Source organism: Oreochromis aureus, linkage group 1, assembly GCF_013358895.1.
Source record: "Oreochromis aureus strain Israel breed Guangdong linkage group 1, ZZ_aureus, whole genome shotgun sequence".
Lineage (NCBI taxonomy): Eukaryota > Metazoa > Chordata > Actinopteri > Cichliformes > Cichlidae > Oreochromis > Oreochromis aureus.
Genome location: NC_052942.1, coordinates 34,743,729 through 34,770,221, shown reverse-complemented (window position 1 = coordinate 34,770,221; position 26,493 = coordinate 34,743,729). Strand labels below are relative to the sequence as shown.

Genomic DNA, 26,493 nt, shown 5'->3' with positions numbered 1-26,493 from the left:
TGAATGTTTTGAGAAAAATACAAGCACTTACTTTGTGAGGAGCTCATGGAGGCATTTGTGCCCTCGTAATTCCGCAACAGCGGACGGGGTGTAGCCTTGCCTGTTGGCCAAACGAAGGGCTCCCCTTGCCCCAGCCTGCTGCAGCAAGAAGTGTGTAACCTGAAAGAGACCTCGACGTGCTGAGAAATGCAGCAGAGTCTCCTGAGGATTCAGATCTGAGGAAGAGAGAGAAGATGACAAATAAAGACCAAAAGAATCAAAAAGAGAGAGCGTGACAGAGTGCAGCGGTCCGGGGAGCTAAATCGTGGCAAAGCAGCCAACATACCATCAATTGTGGCAGCCTGGCAACACTGCAGAGCAGTCTAATTAAACCAGTTCAGGATCCACGATGACCCAGCATACAACAGACATTTGCACACTCACAGACTGATAAAACCACAACTTGTCTCCTTCCTGCTATGTCCATCAGATGATCAGTACAGGTATCCGCAGGACATAACTGTCATTTTGTGATTAAATCCAGCATGCCAGCTGACTGTAATTGTAATCATGCCTTTTGTGTGCCTGAAAAATACAGACCATATCAAGATTTTGACATGTTCAGTGAATGCGGAAAAGCCTTTGAAGCATCATCGGACAAATCAAAGCAACAACAGTAATGGCTCTATGAATAAATCAAAAGACACCATTTCATTTCAGCAGATGTTAACCACATACCAGCACACCACAGTCCCATTTTTAATTTAAGTCCATTATTAGCCCAGTATATCAGTCAGACTGCTAATAACACCATCAAACACCAAGATCGTCCCTTTCACACATTCAAAGAGACACTAACAGAGACTCATGGACACACACACACACACACACACACACACACACACACACACACACACGCTTCATCGTTCTGCTAAAGCAACAGGTTGCCAGCAAGGCTCTCTTCAGTACTAAAGGCTGGCTGAGGGCTGTTGGCTATCCCAGAAATTTCCTCGTTTCAAGTTGTGTAATTAATTCTCTCTCTGTCTTCATTGGAAAAGATTATGAAAACACTTCTGGGTCTAAAGGAGTTGCCCAAACTTTTGTGTTATTACTAATCTCTTTTACTGCCCAACCACTGGCAAATTTATTGTCAATTTAAGAGGGCATGCTGACATAAGGATGCCCGAGTTTTAAGTTAGTGGGAAATCGAGTCCTGAAGTGCAATAAATGATAAATTGTCAATGGAAAGCAGAACAAGCAGCTCATTGGAGAGAAATAAAAAAGTAATAATATGTCAGAACTGGTAATTTAAAACACCACACAACATTGCAAGCTTGCGAGTTTAAATGTGGTGTTCAACTTCAGTACCCAGATGTCTGTAATGCAGTCAGTAAACTGCATATACAGTGCTTTTGTTTATCACCCAGCTGGTCTGTGGTTATTTATAGCAGCAAAAAGTATTGTTGCTGGTTCCAGATTTCTCTGGACGGTCTTTCTGCACTGTTTATTAGGAAGATTGTTTTTGTTCTTTCGCTTTCATTTGTCACTGCCTATGAGCAGAGGATTTTCTTCCAGTACGCAGTACAGGAAACCAGATTTATTTGCACAAACAGATAAAATATAAGGCTTTTGGGTTAGACACAAACAGGATGTTCTATATACCAACTCCTCTGTGATTTCTTCTGGGACTATTTTACTCTGCCTAGTGTAGGTTTTAACAGCAAGATATGATCAGCTGGAAAAGAATGAAAAAATAAACTGCAGAACAAATGCTTGAGAACAGGGAAAGGGGCAGAAAACACATTTTCCTTGGTGTTATCAGCATCACAATAATCGTTAGGCAACATTCACAATGCTGGTTGTGTCTGCTGATGAGAGGTTTCAGTCCATTTACTGTGGGCCTTTATGAACAAGCCTGCCCTGATCAACCTCAAGCTAATTGGTCAAATTTAATGCTCCACTTGGCCGAGCTGGGCCGGTGTGGAATGTGAGGTGCCAACAGCAGCAGGAAATGCTTTACTGCTGGGTTTGTTTGCGGTTCCTCAAAACTGGCTGCCATAACAGCCATGTCATTTTCATATTATGAGTGCCAGCTAGAATATACATGCAATTTTAGCTTTCTGCTCTGGGACAGAAATCACCAACACAATGTGGCTTCAATGAATGATTGGTCACAACAAAGCAGCTTCACCGCTTCCTGGCAGAGATCCTGGCTTCTTGCTGCTTCCCCAATTATTCGGCATAGTTATTCATCAGGAAAATGAGCCCAAAAATTTAAAAAAAAAAAAATCCTTTACCCAAAAGTGACATTTTACTTTTGTAGATACTTTTGGAGAGAAAACAGAGGAAAGAAGCTAATCCTCAAATTTCAAAAGCAATTTTTAGCCTTGATAGTGGCTCTCAAAAACTACAAGGCAGAAAATCTGGTACAATCATAGAATGAATACACACTTTGGTCATATGAAATGCTTTGACAACTGTCAGAATACTTGCCAGGATATTATCACCTGATTTTCATCTAGCGCCATCTTCAGATCAGAATTTTATTTGTCCAATACCATCAGTTAAAAAACAAAACAAAAACACAAACAAACATACCCATTAACATTAGAAGGACTTTGTGGTAATGAGCAAATTTCTGCATTGAACCTTAACATTGCTAGTGGTTAAATGTGATGAAAAGGTGAAAGAGGTTAAAACGGGTCAGTTATTTTTCTATAGTGAGGATTTCCTTGCTTCACTGGCGCAAAGGGAGGAAAAACAAAAAGAAATGAACAAATTGGCATCAGCTGATATCTGTATCAGGCCCTAGTTTGCGTGCAAAAACATTAAACTAAACTGAATAAAATTTTAATTATACAACCTATGTAAGCGTTATTATCTCACCTTTGACATCAGGAATAATGGTGGGCCTAACTGAATTGTTAGCAGGGCTGCAGGCTCTTTGTCTTATTGATGAATGAAGTAAACAACTAATACATTATGCAACAGTTCTGTTAGTTGACTTTAGTGAATTTAAAGGCCACAGATCATTGAGTCATCTACTTTAATGGCACTGATTGACAACCCACGGGCTTTAGATAATTTGACACTGAATGCACCTGTTCAAAACCGAGGAATCAGTTGGGAACTGTCAACCATCTTTAATGACATGCGCAGTTTTTCCAGGTGACGTTCCCAGACGACAATAAATGGGTGGCTACAGTGAGAGCAGCGAGTGCTGCGTGCCCACAGCGTGAAGGATGACTGAGATGAAGCACCGTCACCTCCACCTATAGTCTAATGCTATCCATCATCTGACAGATCTGATAAATGGAGAGCGGAGTCGCGCTCCTCTTCCCTCCCCACGGCTCCGCACCGGTGAGCGTCTTGTATTGAAGGTGTGACATATTGTGAAGCAGAGCCTATTAGAGCACACATCACTCACCACAGCATGAAGCCGCCTTCCGCATCAACAACATGACAACTGACTTCAATGCAAAGGAGCCTGTATGTGTGTGTCCATCTTTAAAGCGCTCTGACACACTTCACAGTAACAAGTGGATCGGATCTAATCGGGATGAAGGTCAATACTGATAAGCTAATTTTTGATATGATGAGTTTTCTTCCTAGAACAATAACAAATTCAAAATTTTAAGAAGTGTGTGAGCTTTTCTGATCTCCACTCCACATCACTCTTCCCAGCTCTTTTTCTTTTTTTCCAGTCAGTTTTGTCCAAAATCTTGCCGGCTCTTCTGGTTTGGCCTAATATCCAAATCCAAGTTTAACCATTAGCTATTATCTGAGAAATAGCCAGAGGCTGAGGCAGCGGTCTAACTACTCCCAAAAGTCTTGTTTATGCCGTTTCACAGAGAGCAATTACCTCGCAGAGTTTATCATCTGCATTGGCTCGTTTGGCTTCCTTTAACTGATTAAAGTTGTCAGAGTCAATGACTGGAGAAAATTGGCACTTGATTTTAATAAAAATGTATGTTTGTTTCCACTGATGTAGCAGTTTCTCACAACCTCAAGTGCTCAGGCTTCAGCAAAGGGATACTCAGCTCTATTTATTCATACTAATACCAGAGTTAGAGATAAATCCGTGTAGTGGCGTGTTCTGTAAATACACCAGTCTTCAAATACACTGGACGTATTTGAACACACGTACTCTATTTTAACTCTGGAGTTTTCTGCTCTGGAGATCAAACCTGCTGTTTACTTCTTCATTTTGACCATTTACAACAGCTGATTAGCCACTATTTTCACTATTTTTACATTTTGCACATGTTCGCCTCATATTATAATACAGCACCTGTCTTCATCACGAAACAAAGGTCTTTAGAGAGAAGACTAAACATGGCCCATTATATTTGAAAGACAAGGACAAGATATTGGGCCTAGGTGGGATGTTGTCACATGGAGAAATGTGACTTGCATCAGTTAGCCCAAATATTATAAAATGTCGACATTTTGATCATCGCCACATGTCTGTCTATGGATGTCTCCATGACAAACCTTTTTTAAAAATTTTTACAATGCAGGGAACAAACAGAGGAGATGGAAAAAAAATAATGTAACTTTACAGTCCTGCTGCTAGGAAGGTCAAATCCAAGGTCAAAACAGAGGCCAAAAGTCAAACAGAGCTAATAAACAATTTGAAATCTGCCACATTTCATACCTGACACCTATAAGTCATAGAAACTTAATCCAAATTGGAAGATTAAATAAGTGGCCTTCTGAAATTATTTGCCAAAATTCACCAGTAAAGATGTGCTTCAATCATTTTTGTTCCAACAAATAACTTTTAGTCTTAGACATAACCTTGTGGCATATCATGAAGCCTAGAGCCAAACCAACCAGTTTTAAGTGTCACTTTCACTTTCAGTGAGTCAAATTAGTATAGTGTGATTACATTTATTCCAGAAGCATTTGGGCTGTAGACCAGTGTGTCTTCCATGTGAATAATCCAAGTATACAGAAATATTTCTTATAGATAAAATGAACACACATAGGCGATGATGTAACGGTGTCAGCTGTTGCTTTCAACTGCACAAGCTCACTGTGAGAGAACTGAAGTTGCTCTTTGATTGTGTCAGAATGGCACTTCACATCCATTTGACACCCCGAAGAAAGAGTGTGATGACAAACTGAAGCAACTCGAGGGCTTCTGGTATCAATCAAGCCATAAATGGTATGTTGCAAATGTTTATTTTGGGATACTTTGAAAGCACCTGTCGTATATTATTAAGCTCTTAAAAATAAATTTCCAAATATAAATAAATAATTATTTTTATATACAGTCTTCTTGGGATGTTAAGCTGTTTAGCACATCTATGACTCTCATTTCCAGCCCCAGCATTTTTACTGCTGGACTCTCTCAGAGTAGCTTTGCAAAATAATACATTTTTATATTGGGCCTTCATCTGCTGTCTAAAACACACCACTTTAGCTCTTTCTGCACTCTTTAAACCAGGCCCTTTCTGATTGGCTGTACCTCTCAAACTAAAGAGTGAAAAGCAGGTGGATGTGGTTGCTGTTAAGCCAGAAATATACTCCTGATCACTGTTTAAACTGAGAGACCACAATATATATGGAGAAAATTTAAATTGCCATTATTCATATGCATGCTTATATTTGTACAAAAAAATGTTCAGCATAAAACCCTTTATTAGTGAATAAACCTGGTTTTAACTATCTAATACTTGATTATTTTTAGGTTAAATATGACCATGTCAAGAGAATAAAGGCATTTGAGTGCCTTTAAGTACATTTTTTTAAATGCCTTGGAGGTCTTGGATTTTTAATTCCCAAATCCTCCTCAAAAAGCACCTAAAAATTATTTGAATCCAGGAAATGCTCCTCCTCAAACACTCTTCAAGTGGATGAATAGGACTTCATCTGCTGTGAGCACACTGACATTAGCACACAGAACATACACAACCTTATTAAAGACACTACCTGGCAGAGTCAAGTCAATGGAAGATTTAAGACAAATGATCATGAATTCATCTCTTGAGTAAAAATTGTTTACAACCATATATTAGCTCGTTTGTTGATCAAATTTCTCTGCTACCTGAAAAATGTTTTGACAGCAAGTCTGGTCAAAGCTAGATTTGCACTTCTGTGTTGGATTTTTAACTGATGATATCATCACTTACTGCATATAATCAAGATGCCATTACTTCAGTATGCGCAGCTGAAGAGGATGGTGTCAGGTGGTACCAAACCTTCACTGGGTGTTTCAACCCCTAAATGCACAACCCTCTAGTTGGCAAGTAAGCAATGGTGTTGAAATCTCTGCCCATCAATTCCAGACCTCGGGCTCACCTCCTGCCATTTCCAACAGCAGGTTCTTTCTGCTGCCTCAAGTCAAATTCTGCCCACAGCTGTTTCAAATCCTCCCCTGATATTATCTGTGAGCGCCGTCCATGTAGATCGCACTAGCAAACATCTAAACCAAACTTCCACAATAAACAGCCACTATCTCTTTTTGTACTCCAGGAAAAATAACTGGAACATACAGTACTGCCTCCTTCACATCTCTGACCAAAAGTCCATCCTCATCTCCACCCACAGAGAGGTTCACAATTGTCCTTTTTATTCTGTTGTAGCCGTGTTATCAGCTGATGGATTAGTTGGTATCGTTTTCACTTTGTAGGTCTGTGAGTGTTTATGCATATGTCCTCGGGGCAAAATAAGAGACGTAATACAGCACAAACTACAACAAAGGGGGTTCTGGGCAATTTGCTAGGTGTTTATACAACTGTCTTGGGACAGATGATACCACTGTTTCAGCGCAGCAAGAGCAAATCAAAAAACTTTACAGCTATGTAGTTCAGATGAAAATGGAATGCCAGATTCAACAACAGCTGGTATAATACTGTGGTTGCATTTATGCGGAAACATGTCTGATATGGTCTTAGGTCGCATACATAAGCTCCACAACTGCAAGTTAACAATAACAGATATTTGGAAGAACGGTGGAAGGCAAATGTCACAAGCAAAGTCACATTTAAAGCAAAGTGCCAAGAAAAGACTAACCATAAACTGCTGAAGAGGGAGTGATCGTTCTACAGAGATAAGCTGCAACCACAGATACCTCTAAGTTAATAGTACATTTAAACTTTCATAGTGTCACGCATTTCCAATTTTTATAAAATGATGGATTTCTTGTGTTTAAAATGAACGAACAGTTTAGTGATTTAAATTTTAAGCTAGGAGCTGAAATGATTCCTGCTGGGTTTAGGTAGCCAATTTAAATTTACAGACTGTGAAGGTCAGACAGAAGCGGTACCTTAATGTTATTTCTTTCCCAAAAGCTGTGTCATAACCAATTTCAGACTAGCGTTGTGAGACTGGATAACTTCTACAGTTGCACAGGCTAAGTTCATCTGTCAGAAGGGGCGACAGCCGACTGTGATTAACCCAAACATCAGTGCTCCCGCTGTCGTAATGTAAAATGTGTTCAGTTCCACTCTGCCATTGCAGTAATGGAGGTGGTGTTCCAGAGTGAGAGTGCAATATATAAATCAACCACCAGATTTGTCTATAAAAATAGAAGTTAAATGGAAGTCACTTTTAGTAACGCATGCTGCAAAGCACACACATACCCACACAATGTGGAGACAGTAAACAGCTTGTTACATCCATGCACTCATCTGCACTAATCAGCAACAAAGTCTTGTTGTTTTGACCAGTAATTACAGTGTCTCTCTTTGAAAATGCCAAAAAAGAATCCTCAGTCTTGCTAGTCTGCTGATATCTGCTCAACAACATAAAAGGAGGCAGATAAACAAACACACAAACAGCAGGGTCATGTGTGTCAGTATGTGTTATACAACCATAATTTGTCAGTATGTTTCTGCATCAGTGCAGAGACATTCTGCCTGTTTCAAAGAGTCCACTGCCCTCCAGACTCACCAGTGCTGTTGGATCGTTTGTTCCCCAGTAAATTCCATCCTGTAGGCAGTTTGAGGTGGTGTAGGGCCAGTGCCAAACTCTCATCCAGACGCTCACACTCCTGCAGAGGAATCTGACACTCATCCAGCAGCAGCGCCCCATCGAGGCCATCAGCCCGGCCCACCGTGCTCACCTGTGTGGAGGGTGATTACAGAGATGAGTCGAGTTTCATAGAGGTTGAAGTGAGCTGTAGACTAATGGGAGCACTCATTTTAAAGCGCTCAGCATAAAAGCATTAACCAAATGCCTTTTGAATAATGAAAGATGTAAATGTAGAAAGAAACATCCACATGAGTGTATCAGCGCTAAGCTCGATTTAGGGATGCACTGTTTTGACAAAAACAAATCATGTTCGGATTTATAAATTGGAACATGTTCCATTAAGTTTGAGTGCCCAAGAAAATTATTTTATCTTGTCCTACTCCTCAGAAAAGCAAACTCATAAAATTTCTATGGGATGATAAACTGTGCTGAAAAGAATTCATTAATTGAACGCCAAGAACTGTCAGACATTAGGCCTTGTCAGGAAAGAAACAATAACATGGCAATCTTTTGTTTAACTGTCACTTTGTACACAGAGCTGTATTACTTGTAACCAGTGGTAACCAATTTTGTTTTCCAGCCCTGTGACAAGCTTCAGTATTTCTATTATTCAACTGATGACATACAGTAGGAAAAGAAATGACTAGTCTTTCTGCTCACCAGGAACTGGGCCATGTCAAACGCCAAATCCTGAACAAAGCTGAATCGATGCTCGGCCAATGGCGCCACGTGAACCAGATGGGATTGTGGCTCCTCGGGGACACCTCGGGTGACTGAGCACAAGGTGACCAGCACCACTTCGCAGCAGTCATGAGCTACAAGAGACACAAAAAGAAAGGGTGAGGAGAGAGAAAGAGGGGATTACAGAGAACTGACCTGTGGAGGACAGTACCATAGTGTACAGCATTTTTCACAATGACAAATAGATTATATTGTGTGTTTTCAGTGTATGAGATTAAAAGTTTCTTTGTTAGGATTAACCCATTTCGGCTATAGATGACTGGCCTTGCTATAAACTCAAGTCATATGAGCTTAAATAATAACAATACAACAATATGTCAACTAAACAATAAAAAAATATTGCCCTAGCTAGAACACTAGTTGTTTGAACTAATTATTTATACTTTATTGTTGTACAATGCCAGCTCACTGTAGGGTCTAACATGTCCTGAGATGCCCATCTTGTGGAAATTAACTTTAGTTACTTCAGTTACAGAGTATATATATTTCTGTTGATGCAACCCACACAACTATCACAAATCATCGCAACAATATTGGCTACTTGCACAGTTCATGTCGCAGGTTTAAAATAGATTCACTGCATGAGGTATAAAATGCATAACCGATATTTCTACGCAAAATTTTTAAACTCATCTGCTGAATTGCGTTCAGTTTTAAGTGTTTTCTTGTCGTGAGACCCTCCCAGCTTATGCACACTGAATCAATTGAAATATTGGTCACTGAAAGTATCTCTAATAGTAACATAAACATTGTCAATGCTGTAGTGCCAGAAAACTGCACTTTCTGGAGTGGCCACTAGTGGCTGGCCAGAACAATTTTGGTCTCTATGCATACTTTTCAACTACATAACAACAATACAGTGGGTATAGAATCTCACTTATAGGCGTGCTGTCACAGGCAGCTGCAGTTATTTGCCACAGTAGGCCTTACCTCACTATTTTGATTCAATGTAATATTAACAGAAAATGGTTTGGGCTTATAAGAAGATTGTATTTCAACTTTTGATGAATTAAAGTTGTTTTTTTGTATGTTACTAAGTATTAATTGTCTTTGCAACTGACTCGTGGAATTTATGGTTGCAGCTAGCTGATACCTTAGATTGGCACAGTTGACGTCCAAAAAATTAAAGCCCAGATTATACTGGTGCAGACAGGGACAGCTGTCATCCCTGTTATACTTCTGTGATGCCTACTTGAAGTCTCCTGCCTGGGGTGTAGTTGGTACATTATAATGTAAATTCTCTGTGAACGAGTCCACGTAGTCACAAAAAGAAAAAACAGTCAAGCATAACGACATCCACTGTACGTCACTCAGACCCAAGTTGTCACCCAATGTTGTGCACATTGGGTGACACTGGTCAGGTGCATCCATCTTTTACATATACTCTATAGTTAAATGGGTCAAATATGATGGAGTGTTAAACAAGGCGCAGAAAGCGATCCCAACATAATATGTGCTGTAAGCTCAATTTCACATTACCAACAGTCCATGCTGGCTCAGAACAATTGAATAAAAATTATTAACAAGTCAGGTGTTAATGTTATTAGTAACACCTGTACTGTTCTTAGATAAATCAAAATATTGCCTTAATTCAATCTGCTCTAATAAGAGGAAATCAAGCTTAAATTTAACTTTTTTTAAAAAAAAGTATCTTTATTCAATTTAATCACTCCGTTAATTGAATTTTTTCTCATTTTAGAAGCACTACTTGGATGAAATGGTGAACTCATTTTGTCACAGTAATGAGCTGCAAACGAGTGCAGAGCTGCAATGCTGATTTAAATCCTAATTAATACAAATAAAATCATAAGATTATTTCACTTAATGAAACATGTGTTAAATTCTTCTGACTAACAGCCATTTACTCACAAGTCAAATTTGACCTAGAAACAAATTAACATCATAACGTGTCACCAGTTAAATGAGAGTTTATGCAAATGACTGTCACATCACAAAGACTGAACAAAGCACACTAATGTCGACAGTGGTTTCATAACTATTGCTTAGGGAGGGGGGCAGTGCCTGTCCCCAGCATGGGAACTCAACCTCACACTCTGAACCCACTTAAATCCCCAAGAAACCATAGAGAAATATATTACGTAGAAATCAATTTATCCATTAATGCATTTGTTAATTTTCTTAACCACTTATTCAAATCTGGGTCACAGGGAACTGGAGCCTACCTCAGCTGGCGAGAAGAGCGTCAGGCCCCGTCAAATCAATTTAAAAATATAACCTTTTTAATCTCCTACGTTTTGGTATCATTTACAGTCCGACTAGTTTCTCTTCCTTCCTCTGCTCTTGATATCACTGTGTGTAAAGTGTACACGGTGTGTAAAGCCCCTCCTTTTGCCCCACAGTGTATAGTCAAGCAGAGTAGAAAGCCAAAGTTAAAACAAAGTTACTTGAGTTGAGGACAACTTGATATATTATTGCGGTGGCTCTTTTTTGGCAAGCCCCACTTCAGAAGCAGGAAAAAGTACACACAACTCACACCTCACTTTTCATCGGTTATTTACAATGAAAAAAGATTCACTGTTAATTTCTCTTAAACGTGGGTACATGTTATCAGTGCAACTGCACAGACATACTTTTTGGGGAAAAAAATGTTAACATATTTTCCCTAAAAAACAAGAAAACAATCATATTAATTCAAGTTCATTTCACTTTATATTTTTCACCTTGCTGTGCCACCCCAGTTTTGACATCCTCTGTTACTGTAGCAATTGCAGATGTAGCAATTGCTTTTTAAAATGTGTTAATTTGTCACAATAGCATTGAAAAATTGCTCTATTTTTCAGTTTTGTCTGAAAGAAGAAAACAAAAAGAAAGTCAGTGAACACTGCCATGGTCTGTCTGTCCACTCCCAACAAGATGTCAACACACACGGCCAGTTTCAAAACTGATTTCCCACTTGTAGTTATTAAGCATTGCATGAATTCACATATAATTTCTGGAATCTCTGCTCCATGTCACTGTGTGCTCTACAAAGAGATAAGCCACATTTGCTCGTCTGCACTACCCTTCGTTCTGGGAGAAAACTTTCTGTCATGACAGATCCATTTATTTTATAATTTGTCAGCGGTGTATGTCTCTACCAACGCAGTCAGACAGCTACTAGGCAGCTTGATAAATATTATTTGAATCAGAGATATCTTAATCCAAAGCAGTGATTCAGTGAGTTTGCAGTCATTTTCCCAGGTCCCCTGGGAACTCTATCCCGCGACCTGGTTGATCCCTTTAGAGCCCAGAAGGGCCTGATGGAGAAAGCATTGAAGCAAAGCTAATCTGCTGGTAAAGTGACACCAACTCCCTCCCAACTTCAAGCTTTAATTTAGTGGAACTGGTAGCAAGACAAACACAGTTTATAATACTGCCACTTTTATTTTCCTCTGTGGAACGTAGACCCTTGAAGGAAGCAATGATGTCAGTGACATTTCTTATATCATAAGACCCGATTTTATTACATGAACATTTTGGTAGCATAAATGCTTGTTACCACATCCAGAACATGTGACCTCCAGTAAGCTCTGATGTTCCCTAAGAGCTCGAGGGCAGATTTTTATAATGTAATATTTATTCTTCGAAAGCCCAGACGGTCTGGAATAACTTAATGTCATAGCTGATTCTTCTTATGCTCTGATCAGTCAGTGACTGAAAATATTCAATTAACATGAACTCTGGTCACAGGGTCACAGTTGCATTGCAGTTTTGACTACCTACTTTGTGCATGCAGAGATCTCTGGCCTTTGCTATCAAGGCTTCCTGTTGAGTTTTGTTTTTTTTCCGAGAAAAAGCTCAGAAAAACAATTCAGACCAAATATGTTCCATTTTGCAAGTAGAAAAAGTGGGAAATGCTCCAAGAGGAGTGATAAATGGGATAGACTCTAGAAAGTGAAGTGATTCCTCTTTCTCCAAAACAAAACATTAGTTTAAAACGAGGACAGTGGTAGCGGATGATTAATCTTTTTTTTTCTCCTTCCTGGTTTAACACCTCTTTTAATATTAATTTGGGATGCAGCACATGATGAATACAGAAGAATTTAAAACCACCTTTTAAGATAATGTTCAAACTTTTCCTCAGTTCTTCTGGAGCACTGCTACTATGTTTTGACTCAAATACACAAATACAATCCAATACAAGTGATCTGCCATAAAGTCGACTTTTATGATGGCTATAAAGGTTTAGAAATAAGGTCAAATTACTGAGGTGCTCTTTCACATATGTAAATGCTGATAGTGTACTGAATTACAATAAAGTGGACAGGTGCTAAAGTAAAGTGACCAGTAAGGGCATAAAATACATTTACTTTGTTAGATAGACCTGTTCAATTGCTCCTTAATGCAAATATTTATTTAGTCAATCATAAGGCAATGCAACTCAATGCATTTATGCATGTAGACATGGTCAAGACAACCTGCTGAAGTTCAAACTGAAGGTCAGAAAGGTGATTTAGATGATTTTGAACATAGTTGTTAGTGTCAAATGGGCTGGTCTGATTATTTGAGAAACTGCTGATCTACTAGGATTTTCCCACAAAACCATCTCTAGGGTTTATATAGAATGGTAAGTAAAATATATAGAGAGCAGCAGTTCTCTGGGCAAAAGAGCATCGCTGCATGTGAAACACATCAAACCTTGAAGCAGATGGGCCATAGCAGCAGAGAGCCAAACTGGGTGCCAGCCCTGTCAGTTAAGAAACTGGTTAGAATTGGTGTAAACATAACAAAAGCAAACATCCTCGCTTTTATCAATGATTCGTGCTCTTCTTGGCAGACTCAGGGCTCTTTAGTAACAGCTGAGCATCAAACACCACAGCCTACCCATGTTTTGTTGCTGTCCATGCCTTTATGACCACAACATGCACCTTTTTCTGAAGGCTCTTTTCAGCAGGATAAGATGTTCTGCCAGAAAGCTCAAATCAACTCAGCTCCAATTGGTTTCTTGAACACGACAATGAGTTCACCATACTTAAATAGTTTCCACAGGCACAAGATCTCAATCTAACAGAGCACTTGTGGTGTGGATGTGATGAAATGTATCACGGATGTAACTATGTGATGCTGTCATGCCAGTGTGAGCCAAAATCTCCATTTGCTGACACAGACGTAACATCTTGATGAATTTACGTCAGCAGTTCTTAAGGCATGAGGTGGCCCAACCAGATACTACCAAAACATTCCTAAATAAAATAGCTGGTGAGTGCACTTTCATAGAGCATCAGTTTTAGTTGTTATTAATCCAGGCTTATCTTATTTAAAAGTGTCTGCAAACACCGCCTCTAACAAATATTAAATGCTGTAGGTGGAGCTGCCATGGTGCTAGTAAGCTGCAAGGCATTGTGGGTACGATGGCTTACCGGGACACAAAGCCTGCAAGGTGTCATGACTGCTCCTCAGGGTGCTGGTCAGGTGCCTCTGCGTACTGCCAGCGAACAGCAGGAAGTAGTCCATGCCCTCCTCACTACCAGCCAGCTCGTCATCACTGAGCTGTACTGTGATAACACAATGACCCTGCAGAGGCATGCAGACAGAACGGAGGAGGGAAAAGAAAAAACAGAAAGAGACAAAAAGAAAAGACATGTTTATAACATGAAATGGGCACATATCATTTAATCACGCTGACATGGAGTAAATAACTGTCATAAATCTAACTTTTGTGATTCATCACTTCCTTCTTAAAAAATAAAAAAAAAATAAAAAAGAAGCTATATATTTAATACTTTTGGTACTATTAGATGTGATCTGTAAGCTGATGAAATGTTGAACACATGCAGCTAAATTCACATATCAGGAATCAGCTTGAGGAAAAACTCTGGCGAGTGCAGCAAAACAAGCAAATTTTCCATCAGTGCTTAATTAAGAGGAACACTGACTGTTTTCATGCTACAACTTTAACTCTTCTAAATACATCCAAATGCAAACAAAGATGCATTTGGATGAAACTTATAACCACACATCCACCTGCGGACGCCTGCAGTCTAACCCAGTCCTCTTCTCAGTGGCCTACATGTCTTGGTTCATCTGCTTAGCCATAGATACCAATCTAATGCCATCAAGTCAGTGTAATTCAATCACTGTTTGTCACTTTAGATGCATTTATTGGCTGCAGTACCAGGTGTGAACTAGACTCTGGACAAGTGGATACCAGATCTTAACAGTGAATAATAGTGTGTGCGGAGACTCCTGATCTTCTTAGCACCACAGTTGTTTACAGCAATTACATTAACGCTTCAAATTAAATATGGTAATGTTTAATTGCTGCTGAAATGTTACACACCGCATCATTAACAAAGAAACAAGCAGGCAACATGGAGGAGCAGCTGGACTTCTGCAAAACAGTGTGAGCACAGTCACCATCAGAGAACAGCACAACAGGACAAAGAAGCACATTCAGCTTAGAAACCTAATACAATAATAATGATCACAACAACAACTAAAACAAAAGTCTTAATAAAAATGAAATTTGAATAAACAGTCTTCTCATGTAAGATGGATTTCCTATCCGCCCTTTTTTGCTAGAACATTACAACTAAAGCAATAATGAAATAAAACACCACAGCGTAAGCTAAGCAGCTAAAAAGGTTCAGGATGGTACTAAAAATACAGCCTGATCATTCCATGTAACGCAAAGACCAGCCAGTACAAAAACTATACTGTTTGTCCTTTTTCATGTATTCTGCATCATCAGCTGGTGCAGATGCTAAGTTTGTGCCTTAGGGTTCAGCATTGCCATAGCTCTTTTAGTACGCAGGATTTTGTTTTTCCACCATTAAATGCTTCAACCCAGAAATTACAGGTGAAAATTAACTTATAACTGGTATGTATTGTGCACTGCCACTGGCCAACAAACAAAATAAAATAAAATAAACCAAACCATCATTTTCTTAATACATTTAAAAGTACAGTTTTAGTGACAATTGGCTGATTTGTGACAGAGCATCGTGGTGTCATCTGAGGACACTGCGGAGGAGAAGTAGTAACAAAAAATAGGGATATTGTTCGGAATTAGCTGCTTTCCACTGTAGGACTGCAGCTTCTTGACATGGAGGAGGGATAATGGGACATTTCAACCCACTTAATCTGGCCACTGCTGCAGTCTTTTTATTGGCCTCGTCCAACGTGAGCAGTCTGTCGTGACGGGCTGAGCTTAACAGGGTTAAAGGTGTCTCCTCCTTCTTTTATAAAATGGGAGCCTCGGGGCCATGTTCCTCGCAGGGGGATATCAGCAGGTGGACAGCAGCGAGGCAAACCAGCAACCCCAACATTGGAAGGTCTCTGTTTGGCAAGCCACTACTGATGCTTAACAATGTGAGGGGGCAAAATGTGCTCAAAGACAACCACATAGCCCAGAGGCCATACACACAAAAAACCTTCAGACAACCAGGACTGCGCACAATGTAAAGGGTGTAGGCTTTTCTATGCACGGCCAGTATCAGTTTTAAAAAGCAGAGCCACTGAAGTAAATGAGTAGGAGATGGGAGGAAGCCAGCAGGCATGACATTTTCTCCATTAAAAACTCATCTCTTATCCTGAGCCCAGATTGGAAATTAGGGCTCGGTGCTATTGAAAGGATTGGTACCTCAGAGGATTTGTGAGTTTGTACTCCATGTGAAAATGAAAACGTATTAGTGTGAAATAAGTTCCACATTTTCACAACGAACAAAAGAGAAGCAAATGGAGAAATGGTTTTCTCTCCACCGCTGGAGGCGGGTGGGAAATTACCTCAGTCTGAATACCACTCTGCTGCTTTTTGACACAATAGGTGCTCAGATTTCTTAAAGCAGCCCACCAAAATCTCCTTATTCCGCCGAAGTTAATACCCACCGTCGTAAATAATATTATAAGCGATTGATAATTTCCTAACAAAGAAAAACACTTTAAAGGGGACAAAATAAATAACACAAATCTTAGAATATTTAATCTTGGTGTTTGAAATTCAATTATTTAAACAGAAGAGGATTACAGCATAGATCTGAATGATCAGATCAACCAGATCGGATCACTTTCAGCACTTCTGGGGACAATATGTCAGCAGAAGGTGGGAGTGAAGGTGAAAAGCAAGAGATGTGAAACATCTGCTGGAGAAGGGAGGAAACGCAGCTACACACACACTTTTTGAAAACAGGCAAACAAGCACACAGAAGCCCCACAATAAAACTAACCCTGCTGACAGTAAGTTTTCAAAACAACAGTAATTAAAATGGGAAAAAGGAAATATTGCAGTGACTCTCCAGCTTAATATAGAAAAACAAACCTGCGGTTTTAAAGCGGTGCTCAAATGGATGTCTTTCAGCCACACTGTATGACTGTGCTCTCTGCTGGTTATAAGTACTTAACTAAGTGACCTGCTGGGGTATTGACCTGCTAATCATGGAGCTTCAATAGGGAACAGGCAGCTTTTAAGCAGCAGCAAAAGCACAGCTGGAGACTATAAACCCAACCCCCTCTTTTTAAATATGCATATGTGTGTAGCCTTTTCCACACATCCTGCTGCTGCGCTGGTTTCATCTGTCCAGGTAAGGTAAGGCTTGGTTTTAAGCATTTGCATATACTGTTACGAATTCACACTGATAATTATTTTTAAACTTATATTGAAGTTTTAGTGATTGTTCACCTAACTCAGGCTTTGTTTCTTACTACAGGCAGCTCTATCCTTCACTTCACCACCCAAACTAATTGTCACTTGTTACTTAAATCTGTATGTATGTTTTGGGCACTGTGTCACATGAAATCTGCGATAACAGCACATTTAAAAAAAACAAAAAACAAAAAACAAAAAAACAACAACCATCCTATAATGATGTTCATTAAAAAGTTAGCCTCAAAGTTTATGGGTGTAATTGCTTGGCATTGTGATTCACCCTTCGTGGCATTAAGCCATTTCTATTTTTACAAGCAACTAAAGCCAACTCGACATGAGACCCTTCTTTTGGAAGCCATATATTGCAACCTTTTGCATGGTTTACCCCTTGCTGCTTTTGTTCCCAACATACAATTTCAAAGCCAATTTACGGCGCAAAACCGGCCCCTGTTTACACACTAACATGAAACATTGGCAGAGCAAATTAAGCAACCCACATCTTACAAGTCTGCTGACATACAGAGTATCCCTTGTCCCTTCAGGAGGTAAACATGCACCAAGCAGCATTCTTCATGCAATGAAATGTTTGTATTGCCAATATGTGAACTGACTGCAGCATAATCTAAAAAATTAGAGCTTCACAAACTGTAACTAGCAGATCATCAGAGTTAGCGAGTAAGCTAATGTTAGCTAGGATAATGTATAATAAACCCAGTTGTATCAAATAAAACCCTTCTGGCTAAATATTAATGTCAGTAAAACTGGGGCAAAACTACTTTTAGCCAGCAATTCGTGGAGCAAAATACCAGCATGACTAAGGCGTAAGGAAGTCCTCCAAACTCCTGTGACTGAGTGACTTACTGTTTACTTTATTACAAATGTTACAAACAATGTATTAATTTATACAAAAAAAAAATCAAATAGTTTATGCAACTATTTTAGTTCTAATCTAAAAGACCCCCCCCCCCCCTATTTTTACTTTGGTCTGGTTTAATGTGCTATTAAAACATGAAAAAAATAAACCTATAAGCTGTTTGACAAAAAAATAAAGAAATTGTTCAAATCTACCATCCATCAGACCAAGAAAAACTGTTTTGTGTGGGACTCCTTTAAATAAGAGCAAAGATGTGATATATCACGCAGTCTACTCCAGGTGAAGCTGACATGTCACACTGATTCACACAATCTTTGGACAGTAATCCTAATAAAAGTTATACTGCCAAATGTCCAACCCTGAGGTTGCTTTATTGCCTGTTTTAGATAGTGGCAATGTAACAAATAGGTCACAAAAGCTAAACCAGATAACTTCACCAGTTAATATCATTCATGATACTAACTTGTGTACTGTGTCAAATGGTATTGAATTTAGCAGCGTGCACATAACAGTGCAAAGTAAATGTGTATATATGTATGTATGACATTAACAGTAGCAGCCAAGAGCAATACAACACTGGCTGTTAGCTATCAATCTGTAATCTCCCAGCATGTGAAGCTTCATCATTTCAAAGTCAATTTTGTCTTTATTATGCTAATAATCAAGATATCACTATGGCGGTCTCTTTATTGCTTTACACGGGATTGCATAGACTCCTTTGAAAACTAAGTACTCACAGGACAGCTTATAGAACTCCCTTTATAACTTGAAGTTATCAGTTCCTGTATCATTTTATCAGGCTCGTATCTTTGTGGGGAAATGTTGACCGACTCTTCTTTACAGCATAGCTTTATGCTGTAAAGATCATTTTCAGCCAAGCTATAGCTGTCTGACAGATGGCCTCACATTTGACTAGAATACTTTGGTACATAGAAGAATTCACAGCTCACTCCATAACTGCAAAGGACCAGTCTAAGGACCTGAGTGCCCAGGTCCTTAGACTGCAAAAAAGCCCAAGTTATCAACCATCAACCACTGCACTTAACAACTGGTATGAAGCGCTGATATGCTGTGTTTGGTTTGGTTGGCACTGTGTATTATGGACAAACATCTCCAAATTGGCAAACATCTTGCAAGTTTGCACACCTAAGCCATGCTGCCATATTTGTTTTAGAAAGAAGAGGCGTTCTTCAGGTAACCCTTTCATACAATTGCTCATTCTTTTTGTAACTACAATGTCACAAACTGGCTTAGGTGCAGTTTTTCTGAACATTACACAGTCTAAACTTGTGGTGAATTTCCTGAGATGTCCAGTCTGGAAAGATTGTGGCGCTGTGTTAAAACATGTCTGAATGTTCAGAGATTGGCAAACTGCTAAAGCTTCTGTTTTTATAGAGATGGTAATTCTTGCAGATGGTTAGTTAATCACGTGCAATTGATTAGCAGCACCTGGCTACTACTTACCCTCTTAATTCCTACTTCACAGAGTGAAAACGTTCTTTTTCTCATGACTACATATGAAAGCCAGTACATAAAACAGTCCGACAATTCATGACAGTGTGTGTGTGTACGTCTCGTAACCATTTTGGCTGTATTGATACATGCCATGTCCAAATGCCAGCTATAGAATGTTGGCTGCAATTCATTTAAAGGCTCCGGATGCCATTAAAAAAAAATAGTTTAAGTGTAGTTATCCAGAGAAGCTTTAAACTGGAGACAATAACCAAGCAGTCAGTTCACAGGTTCAGCCCATGTAACTGGTACCATGCCCACAGTCACGCATGCTGTGTTAACCACTGAACCCCTACCTGCTTATTTAATTGTAAGCCGCTCTGGAAACATTGTCTGCTAAATGCCAAGAATGTAAATAGCATGTTTACTCACAGCTAGAACAACAGAGTCTCGCTGTTTTGGAAAGAAAACTCATTTTGTTAAGAACACCCACAACTAATCCCCTGCCTAACAAATCATGTAACCCCTCTCCCAGCGCTCGCTAAAATAAAATCAGCCCTTACTCAATTTCTTTACCCATAACATGCTCATTAAGAATCCTTCTCAGGCCAAAGTAATATTGCAAGAATACCAAGGCCTTGACCTTTGTTCTTCTCAGGATATGTAGCTTCTAGATTTAGTTCTACACTTATAGACTGGGGCTGCCATTTCATCTAGAAGGTAGGGTCCATGAACTATATCTTTTTTTTTTTAAGATACAATTACAGACTGACTACTTAACCCCTATGAGCTATCTCACTGTGAACTGCTGTGATAAGTTTCTAAAATCTGATGTCTAATGAGGCCTGACTGCCTGCCTGGTTCCACTGAGGAGTTTGAGTGTAAATCACAGATAAGGTTGTCTGGGTGGTTAATGTGTGAGCCAGTATAGCCTTTAGAGAGACACACATACACAAACACACACATCCCTCACTTATCTCATTTCCTATGTGCCTTCTACACCTGCCAGTGATAGGAGACCAGTGTAACCACTAAGATAGTCAACTCAGAAACTCCCCTCAAAACACAAAACTCATTAAATATGTATCAAATACTGCAGAAACCCTGGTAGCACTCAAAGACATTTTAACTCTACCTGGAAGTTCATTTTGGACGTAATTCAAAAGTCAGTAATTAAGAGTTATAAATGAGCTATAAATGGAAATTTTAATATGAAGGGATTGCATATATCACTCACATGTACCAATCAGTTTTAAGTGGTGCATGTAACCTTATCTATATTAGGTTTTGTAGTTTAATTACAGATGTTGAGTTATCTGTAAAACCAAGGTTGTATAAAGTGGGTTTAAATTTACTTTGAAATACTAAATTAAGCAAATGTGGCTTATCCTCATTAAGTAATGCACACTCAAAATAAAGATTATAAATTCCCCTCCTTAAATGAAGACTACTCCTTTTTTAAGCAAGTTTGCAGAATTGCTATTCATTTATTTTATTTAGTTTTTTAAGTAAAGCCAAGTTATCTGTTTTTGCACCATTATGCAAACTCACCATCTCCAAAACAACAAGAGCAGCTAAAAGGATCATGAAATTGATTGAACTTAAAAGGAGGAATGAGTGGAAAAAGCCATATGGTCTGATCAGAGATATGAGCAACAATGCAAAGCATTACATTTACAAGTTGAACACCAGCTGTGTTGCCAAGCTTTAGGCAGTGATAATGAAAGTAGCTAGAAAACTGCTGACATAACCCGCATGATATGCCACACAGTTCGGCAATCTGAGACGACCTCAGCAACAAGCTACATCTAATGTACTTGAACTACCTCACGTGACTTCACTGAAGCAAAAAACCCAGGTGCCTCGCTCCAAAGAACAGGACAAAGGACTGAGAATGAAAAGAGACTCAAGCAAGCAGCAAGCTCCAGGGTTAAAAAGTTAAGCCATTGCGTAGTGGCCACTTGAGACCATCTTCAAAAGAGTCACTCCCAACAGACTCCAATGTCCAACTCGTTCATTTGTACCCAAATATGGTTTTAATACATCCAAACGTGCTCCAAAAATCAACATGGCAATGACCAAAATGCTCACACTGAGCGTCACAATGGCTATGTCCATTTAGAAACAGTGTCTCGCCACATCCTTTCGCCAGCTATTTTATTCCAGCAGAAAACTGCACAGAATTTTGTCATGATTAGCATACAGCACCTTGAGCTATCGTTTTATGTAGTCACAAATGGAAATAGTCACTACGCAAAGGATATCAGGGGCAACATTCTCAACCTGCGGCCTTGACATCCCAAACATTCGTCAATGCGGTTAAAATATGAATGAATTGATGAATATATAAAAACCTACTTTCAGCTGCTCACAAGGGCTCGCCACAGCGGGGAGCTCTGCATGTTTGATTTGGGTGAATTTTTTATGCCGGATGCTCTTCCTGATGCAACCCCAAAGGCATTTGTATCTCCTCGTCAATCAAAAACACAGTATGACTATGAATGGTTATGATCAACTTATCATGAACAAAGGGATGTTTGGAGAGTTGGTTGTCTCTGAGAATGTTCATCTATTTATTGCTGTAACGTTGACATAATAACGGGTAGTTAAGATACCTGTGTACTTCAAAGCTACACAACACTAGGTTAGTGTATTCCTGATGTGTATCTCTTCAAAAATGAATGGATCAAAGAAGACACTTCCAGGGGTGAAAGGTTTTATTCTGACTGAAGCCACAGTGCTTAAATGTTATTTTAAAAAATTGATTTAAAAAAAAAAAAAGATGTGTTTGGAAGAATACTTTTTGCTGTCTTAAAATATTTCTTGTCATTCACTTCCTACTCAGTTATGTGGGTCTATTTTCTTAACATCATCAGTGTGTCAACATGCAAAACGATGACCTCATACACAAAAGCGGACAGTAAAAACAGTATAGACCATTTTCCAGTCAGCAAACATTAAACATTTAGTTCATTTGCATGCAGTCCAGTATGCTCTCCACTATCTGGTCCTGCACACCCACACAGCTGTTTTCAGTTGTTCCTGTTAATTAGGCCTGTTATCAGGTGGAAAGGTGGAAGTCAAGAACAGACATTCCAGGAATTATATGAGGTCATCAAACCATGTAAACAAATATTGATAAAAAAAATTAGGGTTTCCCAGCCTAACAGGTTCAACAGATCAAGCGCCTTCACCACCACACCTACACAGCCCTGAGACACGTGAATGCAGAAGCGTTAAAAGAAAAATAATTATGTGAACTGGAAAAACAGCTTTGCTGCTAGTGTTGTGTGATTATGTGATACTTACATACAATGGAGCTTGCTGTGGATTGAGTTTCATGTCCCTGGACACTGTAAAAACAAGAACAAATTGGGGGTTACAACTCGAATTAGGCATCTATATTGTAATATAAAACAAAATCATGTATTAAAGAATACAAATATTGCTGAAGTTCTTTAACTCAGACGCTCAGAGTACTTGCCCCTCAGTTTAGATGAACATTGAAAAATATATTTAGGGTTAGCCAGGGCTTACTGAGATACAGACATAGTCTGAACCAGAGCTTTTAACTAAACAGAGTCCCTAAAGTCTCCAGGAGAATATCCAAAAGTCCAACCAGTGTGATAGCTTATCACTTAAATTATTTATTTCAGTATTTCCATGCTTCAGCCAGCACTGCTGTGGCAGCTAAAGCAAACGAGGGTCAGGAAAAGATATCTATAGCTAACATGAGGAGGAGGACAGCAGCCAGCATGCCGCTGTGGGAGAGCCAGAAAGGGCAGAAGCAGCAGATGAGATAGGCACGCACTGAAAACGCCTCCTTGCTGCAACTGGTAATTATCCTCTGAGGGTTCATCAGTACAAGCGACATCTTTCACTTTATAGAGTAATTTAGTCCAAATGAGAAACTGCTCTGAGGAAGAACTATACGCTGCCTGCCCAGACAAAGGTAGGTGTAAGCTTGTGTACACATATAATGGAGGCCTTTAGCTTTTAAAAAGCCTGATATTTCCCTAGGGTATTGACAGATACCAAACAAATGATTCATCAGGTGGCCAGAAACTCAACTTCACATGAATGCCTTTACTCCTCCATGTTCACTGGTTGTATAAATAAGCAAATATTTTCTAACATGTCAGCCATAACAACTTCATGAATTGATAATATATCAGTCACAGCTCCAGAGCTTGTCGCACAGTTCAAAAAGGACAGAAAATAATTAAATAATGGAGATTATGACATGTAAGCTTAGTGGGGTTTTGTTTATTACCCTTTTAGAAAATCCTTTAAGTCTGTGTCAGACAAATGCATATCCAGAAAATCATACTGAAAATTAATTATTGACCAATTTGTTACACTGACATTGCTTATTTTTTAAGAATATTTTTGAAAAAGCCAACGAAATGCAATATGGAATAAACACTTTATTTTCCAAAACATAGTATTATTAGAATATTATATATCTGAAAAAAACAGAAAATTCTTATATTAATGTGTAAGACGCTTCCCTTCCTTGGGCCTTCCTTTTGCAGAGTACAGACATTCATTATTAATAGAGAACACGGGCTACAGGGAATACATGCGCAATATATATGCCTGATTAAATAAAATCCAAATTTTGAAAACAGGCTAAAAAATAACTTAATTCCAGTGCTGGTTATTTATTTATTTATTTATTTATTTGGTTAAAATCTCTTTGGGGTGTCAAAAATTACTTTATGCAGAAAAGACCCTCGTAGCTAGAACATTAAACCCTATACATATTTTTCAGTACTTTGGAAAATGTTAGCAAACTGCCACTGGGACTACTCTATCCTGCTGCTGCTTGCTAACTGAAATAGTCTGGATACTGGAATAATAATACACCGTAAAAACTATGAACAGGAAGCATGTACAGCAGCTCTTCAGAACATTGCTGTGGACAAGGTGGCAGTTAAGCTTGACTCTGGCGGTTGTCCCAATACTCGGCAGGAGGTTAAGAGTGCATGAGTACAGAACAGACGCACACTGGATCACACGTGGGTTCCTGCCTCCTCTTATCACTGATTAGTCCCTCACAAAAAAAAAAAAAAATAAAGCAAGAAAAGTAAACCACCAATATATTTTGACTTTTAGTTTTTTACAAGGATTTGTATGATCAGTTAGCAGGATTTATCAGCTTATGTTCACATTTGATTCCTCACTCCCACTCGAGGACGCGGGCCTCAAAGCCTTTCTCTGGGCACAAGGTCAGAGGCAGTGGGTGTGTAATTACATCCAAACAAATGCATAACAGCTTTAGACTTGAGGATGAATGGATTGGAAACCTTTGTGTTGAACTTTCTTTTGGAGATATTGGGCTGCTTGTGTTCATCAACGAGTCAAGGGACTGGTTGCTTTTGAGACCAGTCTCCTTGGTTATTTGCAGAGAAAATTTTCTCTTTTGTTTGCTGTTCTTTGGTACTAAAACAAGTCCTTACTGCTGGCCTGCAGTGGTCAGCAGTGCATTAATCACATGAACCCCACAGTGGGGGAGGCAGTGTCAAAAAAGGCCAAGACCTAATGAGTTCAGCAGAGAACTCCAAAGGAGTCTATGCTGGACTCAACAGAGCACTCAAGTGCAGCGAGACCAATTCACTTTCTGTAGCCCAAACCAAACATTTTTCCACTTTTTCTGCTAAATAAATAGGCTTGAACTAGAATTAGGCAGATCAGGTAAGGGGATAATCAGTAGCTCTAATAATACTCTGGAGCCTAATCCTCTTGCCTTAAGTGCACTGGGCCAGAGACCAGCTTCCTCACTCACCACATGCACAACTTTGACTGATAAGACTCTCACGTAACGTCCTCAACAGTCCCACTGATTCTTTTATATTTTGATATTTGGAACATTTGTCATCTTCTAGTGCTCTTTTTATAACTACTCCAGGCAAGACATGGGTAGGAGTCTTTACTCAAGGACGTTTCAACAGGGCAGACTGACAGCTTTATTGACTTGTGCAGCCACTGGGTCCTTGTTATTTTGCTAATGTGATATCTAAGTGACCACTAACTTAACTCAGTGCACAACACAACAATATTTGGTTGGAAGTAGAGGCTGTGCTACATTCACATTTTTCACTACTGAGGACAGACATGAAAACACTTACTCATCCACAAGCAGGTTTGTGTGCCCTTTATCAGCTGTGCCGTGCTTTACATTTGCGACTCCTTCACACCTGGCAGCTGCACACAGCAGCTTATTTTGCTCACTTCTTCAAATTCATTAAGGGGGCCAAAAGTCCTTGTGACACCCCGAATTTGCCAGCCAGTTATGGTAAATGTTCTTTTCCAAGAAAAAGCTCTTGTTAGGCTCTTGTTTTGTTTTAAATGAATCTTTAACATCTACAGATCTCAACAACAAACAGAATAAGTGGCTGTTTGTCTGTTTAGAGCGAGAGTGCATTAAGCAGCAGTAAAATAGTAAAACAGTTCAAGCTTACAAATATTTAGTTAAGAGAGAAAATAAAATAAGTGAGTAAGCGGAGTACAAAAGTTAAGCACACTTGAAACACACTATCTAAATGGACTTTGGCCATTTCCCTTTAAAAAAAAAAAAAAGCCAAGCTAAACGCTGGGTAGTGATGTGGCCATCCACCTCATTCCATACTCTGGTCACTTCTGTTTTTGAGTTCTTTATTCCTGATATAATGTAGAGCTGTGCATACCAAATAAAAGGAAATTGACAAAGATCTGCTGCATCATCTCAGGATGTAATTGCTCCACCGTCTGCCTGGGGTTCATGGAGGGGCCTTTAATATTACACCAGACCTCCAGAACTTCCTCTTGGGTGATTTTTCATTTTGTCACGGCAACTAACTTCAACTTCATGACTAACAGGCAGCACACACAGAGAAACACA

General features: G+C 39.2%; 1 protein-coding gene across 5 annotated transcripts in view; it reads right to left on the bottom strand.

The window, feature by feature from the left end:
* LOC116325647 (A-kinase anchor protein 13) overlaps positions 1 to 26,493 on the bottom strand; it is a 124,764-nt gene that overhangs the window by 78,394 nt on the left and 19,877 nt on the right. For all 5 annotated transcript variants that reach the window (XM_039613087.1, XM_039613093.1, XM_039613100.1 and 2 more), the window contains exons 2-6: positions 22,920 to 22,963; positions 14,061 to 14,214; positions 8,620 to 8,774; positions 7,879 to 8,050; positions 32 to 215 (exon numbers count right to left, since the gene is read on the bottom strand). In XM_039613087.1, the coding sequence (XP_039469021.1) occupies positions 32 to 215; positions 7,879 to 8,050; positions 8,620 to 8,774; positions 14,061 to 14,214; positions 22,920 to 22,952 (698 nt within the window). In that variant the 5' untranslated portion in view covers positions 22,953 to 22,963. The remainder of the gene's footprint in view (positions 1 to 31; positions 216 to 7,878; positions 8,051 to 8,619; positions 8,775 to 14,060; positions 14,215 to 22,919; positions 22,964 to 26,493) is intronic.